Source organism: Perca fluviatilis, chromosome 16 (assembly GCF_010015445.1).
Source record: "Perca fluviatilis chromosome 16, GENO_Pfluv_1.0, whole genome shotgun sequence".
NCBI lineage: Eukaryota > Metazoa > Chordata > Actinopteri > Perciformes > Percidae > Perca > Perca fluviatilis.
The window spans coordinates 19,699,537-19,712,796 of record NC_053127.1 but is presented as its reverse complement, the minus strand read 5'-3'; the positions used below and the strand labels follow the sequence as shown (position 1 = coordinate 19,712,796).

Sequence of the window (13,260 nt, the reverse complement as noted above, 5' to 3'; positions counted from 1 at the left end):
TGCAAGTCAATTTCTTTGCAAATGGATGTACTTATCCTTATTTTCGCATACCAATATTTCTCAGTCTAGACCAATCAAACTTCTGAAACAAAGTCCACTTATATAACATCATTACATTTCTTTACTTCCAAAATATTCTTGGGGAGATGTACCAACATTATGTTGAAATGTCTCATCTGAAATGCCTCACGGCCCATAAGTCTGTTAAGCAAAATAAATTACCGTTTAAGTCCTTGGTTTTGAGCGCCTAGAATGGTTTGCCCAATATTTGATTGATTATATGCACACGTTAAACACTTAATGTGATATGCATTAGTATAATATGATCAAAGAATGTGAAGCAATATTGATTCCCTAAATAATATAATGAATGACGGAGGGTTACCTTTTTTCACAAGAAATGGGTGTAATTCCTGTTATCAGTAAAATATGACTTAGATGTTTATTTCAGAGACCTTGTGAGAATAAGCTCAGCTTCTAATCAGTCCTAGTCTAGTAGAATACATAGAAATTTATAAAATCATGTACCAAGAGTGGATATTTTAAGGACATTGGGTATTGGCTAGTAAATGTGCACCAAGTGTCTGGTAGAATGAAGACAGTACTCGTATTTATTAAGCCTGAAATAAAGTGTGGTTCAAAGGGTCAAAAGTGGGCAAATAATCAAAAGAAGAGCTCAACATTTTGTGTGAGCAAAGTACCAAACCTAATTCTCAGTGTAATTTACCCCGACATGTCTTCCACAATTTGTACTTTTTCCTTCTCCATTCAAACACCTACAAGTAACATGATTGGATTTTAAGCCCACCCCCACCATAGTCCTTTCAAAGCTGTGCCTTACTGGCTGTGATCTTGCAATAATGAGCCGACATTAAACACAAGAGGAGATGAAAACAAAGAAAAATAATGGTGCCTATATTATCATATAGTTGTTTGAAAAGATATTCAGTGTTTTGACATGACATTTTGGCAGATTTAAAAAAAGGTTTTAAAATGAACATATTCACTTTGTTGAGGAGTGCCTGCTATCACACAGATAAGGCAGTGAAGTAAAAAAAAATGGTGTCATAGAAGTCATTTGTTTACTCCGCCTGCAAACCAACTTGAGTAAAAACATAAAAGCTAAGCTCAAATTAACCTAAAATGGACAGAGCTAAGTTAACATGCAAGCACTCCGTTCATTCTTACAAATTACAGGAAAAAAAGTTGACAGCCAATATTTAACAACAGCAAATTGCGCCAAACGGATTTTCATGTGGTCGTGTGTTTGGAGAAACAGATGCAAAGTCAAATTTGACCATAAGCCGTACAATCTGAAAACAACCATTTTACATATGTTTAACAACACGTGTGGGAGAGGTTTGTTTTCAAGACATGTTAGTGCCCAGAAACTGCCAATTACCAACTGACAAACTGACGAGCTAGCATTCATATGCCATGAGTTGCGACTGACCATCATAGTGAAAAATGCCTCTCCTTATCTTTCAGTGGTTCACAGCAGTCTCTGGCTGAAGGAGCAGTGAGCCAGTCTATGATGCTGCTGCTTCCTCTTTTGTTTCTGTGGGCTCACTTTGAGCTGAAGGTGAGGGCTCAGAGGTCATCGGTTCTTCTGCAGCAGTTTTTACCTCTGAAGACGGAGCTAAAAGTTCAGACTCTGCCTTCTTTTCAGAAGCTTCCACACTTGGTTCTTTACTGGTTTCCATAGTAACCACAGGAGTCACAGGAGGTTGCTCTGTGCTGTTAGAGGTCTGAAATCTGTCCAGGTTTTCCAGTTCGGCCAATCGATCATCCCTGTCCCAACGCGTGGTCCTCTCTCGACGTTCTGACCGCCTTGGCCTGTCCCCCACTTCTTTTCCTTCAGTTCCTCTCCCTCTTTCTCGACTCCCACCTTCTACCCGTCCTCTCTCTCCTCCCTCTCCCCTCCCTCGCTCCCTCTCCCCATTATCAGCCCTCCCTCGCTCCCTGTCGCTATCCAGGCTGTTTCGCCTCTCCCTCCAGTCCCGTCTGTCTCTGTCCCGATCTCTGTCTCTATCCCATCCTCCTCCCCTGTGATCTCCTCCATCTTCCTGCCAGCCTCCGAGCCGGTCCCTCCCATCCATTCTATCACCACCTCCACCCCTCCCTCCATCACCAAATGGACGCCTTCCACCTCCAAAACCTCGGTCCCTGTCTCTCTCCCTATCTCGATCCCAGTCCCTGTCCCTCTCTGGCTCTCGGTCCCTGAATCCAGGCCTGTCTCCCCTGAATGGTCTGCCATCCATTTCTTCCAGCCCCTCCGGACCACGAGGCCCCCCTGGTCTGATAAAAGGAGGAGGAGGACCTTGAGGAGGAGGGCCATGCCCATGTGGAGGGAAAGGAGCTCTCATATTATGAGGAGGGAGCATCCCAAAGCCTCCTTTAGGTGGAGGGGGGTCATGTTGCATCATTTGAGGGTGTGGCCCTCTGGGCATCATCTGTGGTGGCATAGGTGGCATGTTGGGGTGAGGGGGTCGTGGCCCATGGGGTGGAGGGAAGCGCTGCATGTGTGGTGGTGGGGGAACCGGAGGACGCTGGAGTGGGATTATACCAGGCCGTGCGCCAAGCAGACCACCAGAAGGGGGTTGGAGGTTTCCTGGAGGACCACCTGGGAGAGAACCCAGAGGTCCACCTAACTGGTTACCTGATGGGGAAAACAAATACAAAATACAGCTTTAACTTTAAATCAACTTTTATAACTAACCAAAAGCAATAGAGCAGAATGAGAAAAAAAGAAGTTCCGAGAGAAAGACAGACTGACCCATGGGCCCCATCTGATTGCTGAAGATGTTGGGACCCTCCAGGACCTCGTCATTTTTCCTCTTGCCCAGACCCGCTGGGTCCAGAGGCGGGTCTTCAACTCCACCTTTGGAGGGAGGTGGGGGACCAAGAGGCATGGTACCTGGGGGAGGAAAACCTGGAAGAAGAGGGTTGAAAAGAGTTAGTTAGGGTTCAGCTTGTCTGGGCTGGCGTGAAAACTGTCAACAGGGGAATTAACAACTGGACCATTCCCCCTGAAAAGGTGGACTGTTGTGTTTTGTTGTGGTGCAAGAGCAAAGACAGCAGCGTGTTGTTCTTGTGTTCTTCTAGTGTACGTATTTTTGCAGTTTCTTATTTAAAAGGCGAGCGAAACTTAGCGACTACACACTTACTACTGATAAACATCATTCAAGAATAGCACTGTGTGAGTAAGAGAGAGAAACTGAATGAAAGCCAGTGAGAAAGGGTTTGACGGCAGCTGAAGGAGGTGCTACCTGGAGGCATCTGCATGGGGTTGAAGCCAGGTCTGATGAAAGGAGGAGGGGGGACGCCTGGGGGGAAGGAAGGCAGAGGCATGCCTATGGGACCAGGAAAAACAGGAGGCTGGAGAGAACCCACACCAACCACTGGCTGCTGCATCGGAGGAACCTGAGAACATTTACAAGGATTTACTGGAGATGTCAAATGAGAAAGTCATTTGTTATCCTTCCCAGTGGCACTCTGGAGAAACACAGGAGCTAAGTAACTTCAAACAAAAAAAATCATCTTATCCAAGCTACCTCGTCTATTATAAAGTAGGTATGGACCAGGCGTCTCACCAGCCTGTCATAATATTATAAACGTGGCCTCCAAACTTATCCTTCGGATTGAGTAGCATACACATATTTGCATAGATCCCCAAAAGAACAGCAGGCAAGTACTCTTAATCACATTAAGTTTCAGAATGATATTTTACCAACATTTTATTTTATAACAGTATTACATCCTCCTATCTCTAATCCAAAGAGTGTAAGCTGGTAACATCTTTCAGGTGCCGTTTACCTGAGCAGGAGGAGCAGCCCCAGGTAATACTTGTGTTTCCTCAGGCTGCTGTGGCTCCGAACGGCCGTTGTGGTTGAGTTCCTCCAGGAGGCCAATAGTCTTTCTCACTCCACTCCACTCTGGAAAGGACACACGACAGGACCTTATTTATTGTGCTCTGTGTGACTAACTGGACTTCCCTGTGTCTTAATTTGTTTGTATGATTTCCTAATGTGTCTGCGCCTGTGAGAGTTTTTACCTGGTGATAAGGTGTCCACATCCAGTATTCCTCCTTCTTTGAGCTCCTCCAACTGAGCCTCTCTGATTTTAGACCAAGGTATGTAGGTGACACCCAGATCCACATCCCAGTACTGTTTAAACTCAGGCTTTATGCCCTTGTTCAAAGCCCAAGCAATCTGGCCAGAAATAAACAAAAACAACTCTTGATAAGACAATTTGAGTTTTATTTTTGATTTGCTTTATTAAGCAGCAATCTGTGTTGCTCACTCACCTTGATTGCTTTCTGGTTCACTTTGTGTGATCCTCTACTAAGCTTCTGTAGAGCCCTGAAGGCATCTTGCCTATGTATCATGACAATATAGGCACAGCCGCGTGGAGGGATCATCTTAACAAGTGAGGAGGACAAGCAGACAGGTGAGGAAAAAACAAGGAGACTGTGATTTCCATTTAGTTAGCCGAATCTCATTATGTCATATATATCTCATGTTCCTTTCATCAACAAGTACAACATTTGGCAAGGTTTGAAAAAACCAATATGTAATATAAAACATTAACAACAAAGCAGGGTCTATGAGCTGTCATATATATATGATGAAATGTGTGTGTGTGTATGTGTATATATACATATATATATATATATATATATATAACATATACATATATATACATATATACATACATATATATATATATATATATACAAATATATATATATATACATACATATATATATATATATACATACATATATATATATATATATACATATATATGTATATATATATATATATATATGTATACATACATATATATATACATATATATGTATATATATATATACATATATGTATACATACATATATATATACATACATATATATACATACATATATATATACATACATATATACATACATATAATATATACATATATATATATATATATACATATATATATATATATACATATATATATATATATATAAAGATACACATATATATATATATATATATATATATACACATATATATATATATAGAGACAGAGATATATATAATATATATATATATATATATATATATATATATATATATATATATATATACATATATATAAGACTATATATATATATATATATACATATATATATATATATATATACATATATATATATATATATATATATATATATATATACAGAAACATATATATATAGAGACGTATATATATATATATATATATATATATATATATATATATATATATATATATATATATATATATATAACAGTATATATATATATATATATATATACATATATATATATATATATACACACATATATATATACATATATACATATATATATATATATATATAGTATATATATATATATATATATATATATATATATATATACATATACATATATATTTGAAGGTAGAGAACGGGGAAGGCACCACCCAAAAAGTTACGCACACACAGTATAAGATATTTTATTCAAAGTTAAATAAATTTACTTAACTCAAATTAACATAAATAAATAAATTCATTCTCTCTAACCTCCCCCAACAAAAAATAAAAAACAGCTTACTTTTTAATTTTTTTTTACCCACCCGCCCGCCCCAAAAAGAGTTGTACAAAAAAAAAAAAAAGATATAGAATATGGTCATGTAAACAAGAATAAAACAAAGGATCATGGAAATAATGGAGAAATACAATATGCACAGAATAGACATAATGTAATGGACACTGGATAGTAAAAGATGAATGGTTAAATGGAAGCTCAAAAGCAAAATATAATGGTATTAAAGAAATAAGTATAAAAAACCCAAAGCATTTTTTTCTCCTATCCCAGAATGTACGTGTGATGAAGCCAGACCTTATTTCACAGCGCTGTGGAGAGGATTCTGGCAATGGAGACTAGCTCACAATATAACAACTCATTTCAGGTCCATATACTTGAATAAATATGCCCATAAATAGATTATGACTCACTGCTTAGTGTCTCGCTCTTGGGTGGCGGAAGGCCTTTCTGCCGTCGCTCTCTCTCCTTCTCTCTCTCCTTGCGCTCCAGCGAGCGAGAGCGTGGGGAGTGGTGACGCCGGTCTCTGGAGCGCGAGCGCGATCGCCTGTGCCTGGATCGTCGTGTACGGGAATTAGACCTCGACCTCCTCCGCTTTGGAGACCTGGAGAAAAAAAAAAAAAATAAATATATATATATATATATATATCATGATATGCTCACAATAAATAAGCAGCCTATCTGCATAAAACAAAATAAATGGTGAAGAGCAATTTACATTGCTGCAACCAGATCAATCAATCAGATCCAATTTCAGAAGCTTACCTAGAGCCTGAGTGTGATCGTCGACCATGTCTGCCATCCCTCATAGATGATCGGTCCATATCCATTGACAAATCCTGATATGGTACAGAAAAAGCCATGATTATGATTCAATGCACACATTTAAATATTCATATTAAGCTGGCATCAGATTTGATTTTTAATGCAAATATAAAAATTTACTTTACCTATTTAATTTATTGGCTTCTAAGATTTTACATATATCCTTTGTACTATTGTTAAGTCTACCTGTTGTTGCTGGGCTGCATTGTGGGGTGGGTATACCCCTGAGAAGCCTGGAGGCCCAGTAGAACCAGGGAGGGTCTGCCCTGGCAAAGCATGCCCCATAGGAGGCATCATAACTGGGAAGCTTTGTCCTGGCGGTAAACCATAGGCCTGAAGCTGGCCATTAGGAGGGAGAGGAACCTGAGAAAGACAACTGGAATAAATAGTGTGCAAGTACAATATTGTGCAAGTACAACAGGGTTTTCCTATATATATATCAAATTCATTTTTTTTTTTTTTTTTTTTTTATCCCTCCCTACATTTGCTTGTAATATTTTATGTGTTACTCTTTTTTTATAAAAAGAGCATATACTAAGGCCGCCCACCAAGAGCCAGGGTCTGTGTGAGGTTTCGGCGTGTTAAAAGGAAGTTTTTTCTTGCCACTGTCCCATCAAATGCTTGCTCTTGGGGCGGCGGGGACTGGCTGGGTCTGTAGTGTAGTCTAGACTTACTCTGTCTGTAAAGCGTCCTGAGATAACTTCTGTTGTGATTGGACACTATAAATAAAACTGAATTGAATTAATACTGTATATCGTAAATGTGTTATGTAACCCTATTGTTGTAACACAACAAGCTTAAATAGTTGTAGTGATAGGAAACTTAAATTTGATAGCATTTTAAAGTAAAAATGACAAAAAGAAAACAAAGACCAAAGAATTAGCTGGAGTTATTTTACAATTACAAATGTTTATACTTATTACCTGTTGTGAGAGGCCTTGCAACACGTTCATCATTGACGGTTTAAAGTGCTCCATGTGCTGTGGGAAGGCTGGAGGCTGTTGCATACTGTGATGATAAAAATACCCCATTAGCTTCACAGCTTTAATTTCATTTCCCACTTATTGGATTTGCAGAGATGCTGCAGCGTTTCCCCTATAATTGTACTTTTTTTAAATGCCAAATATCGATTGTGTTTCCGCTATATTTATTCTGCAGCAGTGCCCAGCCACGAGCTGCAGCGACGCACTGCCTTGAGTCCATGAACGAGACAACTGTCTGTGGTTAGTTCATGTCTGTAACAGCAGGACAGTCGAGTGTGTTATCTAAACTGCTAAAAAAAAACAGGCTCGGTAGTTAACGTCACGCTGACGGATTCAGTGTTTTTGTATTTTTGGCAAAGCTGGACGCGGTTTTGCCCTCATTGTTCTCTGTGGTCTCTGTCATCCAGTTTACTGGATGTAATGTAGCGTTTTATGTGGCGTGAACACTGTGCCAAACTCCGTTTAAAAATATAGCCTTTTAAATGCTATGTATATATATATATATTTCACTTTTTTAGATAAATCTTCTTGGCCAGGACTCCCTTGAAAGAGGTTTTTAATCTCAATGGGATTTTCCTGGTTAAATAAAGGTTTAATAAAAAATAATAATAAAAAGTGAAAATGAACTGAGAAATATTTAAAGAAACTTTGAAGTGCTGAATTGAGAACAGACTTTGTAGTAGTGGTAGCAGCCTCCCCCCCCCGCCAGGCTTAAGCAACCAACCAAGGGGAAACACTGTGCACTATTACAAATCAAGGGCTTACAAGGAGGCCTGTGATGACATTTCATCCTTCTTTGTTTCTTCTCCAATTTCTGGTTCATCATCATAGTCAAAACGGTCCAGCAATTTCTGAGGGCGAGAAATAAAATTTAGGGCACAGATGTTGTAGTTTTTAACATGGAAGAGCTTGTACAGCCTTAAAGAACTTATACTCCAAGCACCGTCCTACAAAGTGTCTAAACAGTGCCTGCCCTCTAAAATGATGTTCAGAGTATATTTAGCCGTTGATTGCATATGCAAATACAAAAAACGCACTGCTACCTTGTCAAAGGCTGCCTTCTGCTGGGCGGTTTGGGTGGGCAGAGGCGGTTGCGGGGTGACCGTGCCCAGGCCAGTGGTTATGTTTTGGGCCTGTGTTTGACTGGTATGGACAGGAGGCTGAGTGTTGGTGTCAGACTTCACTGGCTGCTGCTGAAAGTTTTGGAGCATCTGCTGAAGCTAAAAATGCCATTGACAGATTGAAAGAAGAGTTGTAGTAGTGAGGGTCTAAAAGATGTGCAAGCAAAGATAATACAAGCAAAATGACTGTGGTCAAAGCTTATCACACACACACACAAACACACACCTGTTGACCCTGTGTGGACTGAAAGAGCTGTGCGACAGCAGCAAAGGCATCAGAGTTTTGCAGCTGAGCAGCAGATGCCGTGGTGGAGTTTGCCGTTACCGCAGTAACTGGCTCTTTGGCTGGAGGTGGGGAAGAACCTGAGAAAAGAGACGTAGCATGAACGTGTGTGTGAGCAGCACACAGATGCCTTTAAATGCCAGCATACTGACAGTGAAGCATATCAACATTAAATTGTAGAGGTGTTGAAATTAATCAAAATAATCAATGCATCGAATCGTGGACATGGATGATGCTGCATCGATAATCGGCCAGGCCATAATCGATTATTTCTGTTTACAATTTAATGTATGCCTAACAACCTTTCTGTTTACATATTCTGTTATGTTTTGCACATTCAGGAAGTGCCATGTGCTCAGTGCTGTAGTTTTATGTATCCAATTTATTTAGTATTCGAGCACTGCAGAATGTTTTGTTTATGAAACTTGAAAAGCTATGAATTAAATATCCTATATGGCTTTAATAGAAAAATGTATTTGATGCATCGTGATATCGAATCGAAGACCTGATAATCGTAATCGAATCGGGAGATTTTATGCAATATACATTTAAAAAAATAAATAAATAAATAAAAAGGACATTTACAATTTTCTCCACTAAGCAAACATGGATTATTTTCACTACTGAATCCAACAACTCAGCAGTTAGGAAATTGTGCTGATAAAGAAATAAAAAAATAATAAATGTAAAAACAATATCATGGACTTAAAGTAATCACTACTGCCTCATGTGTACATTACAAACACTAGGGTTGGGTACCGAGACCTGATGCTAATATAGCACCGATGCCTAAATGACCGCTATCTACCGGACCGAATGGCAACGTGGATTTCGGTGCCACTTAAATGCCTGCGCTGCTCTCTGATGCTCCGAAACGGACGTTAGGGGCAACAGAAAGATTGCTGCATGTGACGCTAGTTAAGACTACGCTTGACAGCAGGTAACGTTAGCCTACTGGTAGCTAGTAACTGGCTTCAACACGGTTAAAATGCACAACGGTGTAAAGTGTGACTGTACTTCGCTGTAGAGGATTCCAACACCGGGACGTCTAACAGTTAAAGACATTCTAATAGCTAGCCACAAACTATTTTTAGGCCACTGCCTGCTGTTGTCGCAAAAAACACCCTCGTTTTAGTATCGGTATCGCAAAAAAACCAAACGATACCCAACCCTAACAAACACACAAATCACCTGGATCATCTGAGCCTGTGTAGGGTGCAGCAGCACTGCTAGAGCCAGCTGCCATGTCGAGGAGGGGCTGAATAACCTCAATCTTGAACACCCCATTCTTCTGCCACAGGTTCAACACCCGCACAATCTTACTCTACAAAGGGAAAAAGAAAGCAAGGAAACAGGTAAAGGAGATGACACAATACTGACTAGCATTTGTCATTAGCGGGGACAAAATCTTTTAACCCCAATTTGGTACAGTCCACAACATTCATCACAGTGAATTTTCACCAACTCTTTCCTTTCTTACCCTGTCCTCTACTGGGCAAAGGCAGAGGTTCTCAAAGGTTCCTGTAATGTTTTTGGTGAACCTTGGGCCAAAGACATCCTTGTCTGATCCAAACTGGTGTCTGGACTGCCTAACAATAGAATCCACCACATACAGGCCTGCTACCTTGTACTCAGGCTTACACTGGAGAGAGCAGAAATAGAAAACAGATTTGGGTTCATTCATGTTTGGTGAGGTGAACATGGATGATAACCGGATTTAGACAGGCTTGTCTCACCTTTTTGATAAACTTTTCCACAATCTGGACCACATGTTTGTAGAGCTGAGAAGAGAGAAGCAAGTGAACATGTCATCATATACATATAGCCTCATATAATACAGAGAATATCATTAAAATGAATATAGAAGTAACTCTCAAAACGAAGGAATGCCAAACTCATTCTTACTTTCATAGCTTTGATGGCCGATTTGGTGATGGAGATCATCTTTGCCCGAGAGATTGGGGGCTTGGAGTCCATCAATGAGAACAACTAGAGACAGAGTAGATGATAGATGAGTGAAATGGGAGGGTCATAATAAAAAATTATAAAAAAAACACAGAGGACAGTGCTTGTGAAGTTTCAGAGGTGATGCCAATCATTTCTACTCCATTGCTTTTGATTTCATGCAATTTGTTAATTGGATTACTGATCTTTTATTGGTTGCCACTGTTGTTGAGCTGAAGGGTGGCGCTATTGGTTAAGTGGACTTTTTCACTGTCTCTATATCCTGTGTGATTGTTGTATCGAGGATGAATCGCTAAAAAGTTTCAAACTTCCAACGTTTTTATTGTCACATGCACAGTAAGGAAACATGTTTCCCATGGTGGCATGAAGGAATGAAAGCTTTGTGCTTAAAAAACAGTAAATGCAAGAAATCTTTCACTTCTATCGTTTACCACTTTCATTTTCAATCTGCTACAAAGCCTTGACGCGTGTAGACACTTCAAACTGTCATGTGGTTTTGTAAAATAGAATTTTTACAATTCCTCCTCAAGGCTGAGGGGACAATGATACATTTTGCAGTTGGTTACACAACACACACAGTAGCATAACTTACAATAAATAAAATTACAAGATACAGCCTTGTTACAGTAAGGTGAAAATAAATAAATAAACTATACACAGTTAAGCTGTGTGGTGCAATAGGACCTTTGCTAATTCTGAGCTAACCTAAATGGTCCAGTGCCTAAGGGAAACTAATTTAAACATCACTTAAGTACATGTTTTCTTATTTAACAGGTATGTGAAGTATACGCTGACATGTTTGTCATGTAGGCTAGTATATTAGGTTATATCTAACAGTGCTTTGCATCCATAAATAACAATTACTTTATCCTGTGCCAGACAGAAACTGCAAAGCATATTCCCAGATCCATCGGAATCCGCTTCTAGGGGTTGCGATGGTGTGGTGCAACAAACAAATATCAGGACTGCTCTATGATACTACTATTACAAGTTTGTGCGTTTCCCACTCAGTCTCAGCGGGCCCAGCAGTGGTACCGTAACTGTTAACGTTTCATTCAAGGATTAAAAAGCCCATTAGCAGAAATGAATTGACCTGTCTTTTGACTGGGCATCTAACAGCAACAACCATCAGTCCACAGGCCTTACAGCAACCTGGTTTCTAAAAACACTGACAGTGCATATCACCGAAGCGGTTATGCACATTGTGTAAGGTTGCATTGCGACAATAACAACAGGATAGTGTGTTTGCCAGCACCAATGTTACCAACAACAATGTTGGAAACCATGCTCCCACAAGCTAACATAAACGTTGGTCTTACCAACTTAGCGAACTTTGTAAACCAAGGTGGACTCGCTAACGTCGTGTTAGCTTGCTAACGTTAGTTGGCACTAATTTGTTTCAGTACCAACATTAATCGCGCTGCAGGTGTAACGTTAGCTACAACACAAACGCTAACTCAGTTAGCCCAAGCCAGGTAAGATGGACAAGTCCAGCTAGCTCGCCGAGCAGGCCCATTGGTCAGTCCTGCTCGGCTAGCTCCAGAGCAACACAGCACCATGACCAGCGCCGCCAGACTCGGTGACTTCGGGGTCTCAGCGAGCCCTGCGGGCAGCTTACCTCGTGGTTGAAGGCGTTGACGGCATCCATGATTGCCCAACGCTATGAGCTTTCCCCTTAATTCCCGATCCCCCGCTTACAGCGATGTTTATTAAAAGAAGGCTCGGTACAACATGTCCGCTCCCCGTTAGCTAACGGCAGTTAGCCTAGCATCGGTAGCTCTCGGGTCGGCAGGCACGGCAAAGCATGATGGGATTCAATTGTGTTGTTCTAGATTTGGTCCACTGGATGGCGGAGTGCTGTAGGGATTTAAAATTGGTGGACAGGGCATGGGACAGGATTGTCCACGGTGTGTCCTTTTGAACATGGTTATATTCAGGTGCTCATCAGGCAGGCTGCACACACTGACTTCTCATGCAATGTTATATTTTACCAACTCGCAGATACCAATCAATATTACTGTAGGCTACTGTACATGACCCCAGATTAAACCACCAAAATTGAAGATACTTGCTTTTTTATGACTGTGCTAAAAGTGTCAATTCCTAATATATAATAAACTTGTCATCATCACCTGATGTTTCTGGGATGATTTATTAATATATATATATATAATAAATATATATAATAATATATAACTATGACTTTTCCAAGTCAGAAGGAGTAACGTTTAGTTAAATAATCACTTGTATAGGCTAGTGGTAGGATGCTTCTCATTTAAACCTTTAAACTAGGCCTATATGAGCAACACTTAAAAGTAGACTTTAAATTGAGAATCATTGTCTTCAAATTAAATAACTCGGTCACAATACCACTCTGTTTCCCCCCTGAACAGGTCACCTTTATGGATATCCAAGTAGGCTATCTTTATTTTACAGGATGCTGTAACTCCAAGGACTAATC

The 13,260-nt window shown here is 39.9% G+C and overlaps 1 protein-coding gene across 1 annotated transcript; it reads right to left on the bottom strand.

Moving 5' to 3' along the window:
* Positions 1-583: 583 nt before the first annotated feature.
* On the bottom strand, positions 584-12,625 carry scaf4a (SR-related CTD-associated factor 4a). Its single transcript, XM_039777984.1, has 19 exons — positions 12,418-12,625; positions 10,740-10,823; positions 10,571-10,615; positions 10,315-10,476; positions 10,026-10,158; positions 8,778-8,914; positions 8,474-8,650; positions 8,196-8,281; positions 7,371-7,455; positions 6,634-6,810; positions 6,388-6,461; positions 6,032-6,226; positions 5,930-5,933; positions 4,307-4,420; positions 4,055-4,211; positions 3,817-3,935; positions 3,270-3,423; positions 2,777-2,932; positions 584-2,659 (listed from the first exon to the last, which is right to left on the bottom strand). Exons 1-19 carry the CDS (start codon positions 12,445-12,447, stop codon positions 1,530-1,532), a joined length of 3,219 nt encoding a protein of 1,072 aa, XP_039633918.1. The 5' UTR covers positions 12,448-12,625; the 3' UTR covers positions 584-1,529.
* Positions 12,626-13,260: the final 635 nt, after the last annotated feature.

What these genes read in the sequence shown, in the direction of transcription:
- scaf4a (XM_039777984.1), bottom strand. Translation starts at nt 12,447, where the DNA reads ATGGATGCCGTCAACGCCTTCAACCACGAG. An exon ending in CACAGGCTCAGATGATCCAG is followed by an intron (nt 8,915 to 10,025) that starts GTGATTTGTGTG and finishes CTCTTTTCTCAG; the next exon opens with GTTCTTCCCCACCTCCAGCC. An exon ending in AGTCCACACAGGGTCAACAG is followed by an intron (nt 8,651 to 8,777) that starts GTGTGTGTTTGT and finishes TGGCATTTTTAG; the next exon opens with CTTCAGCAGATGCTCCAAAA.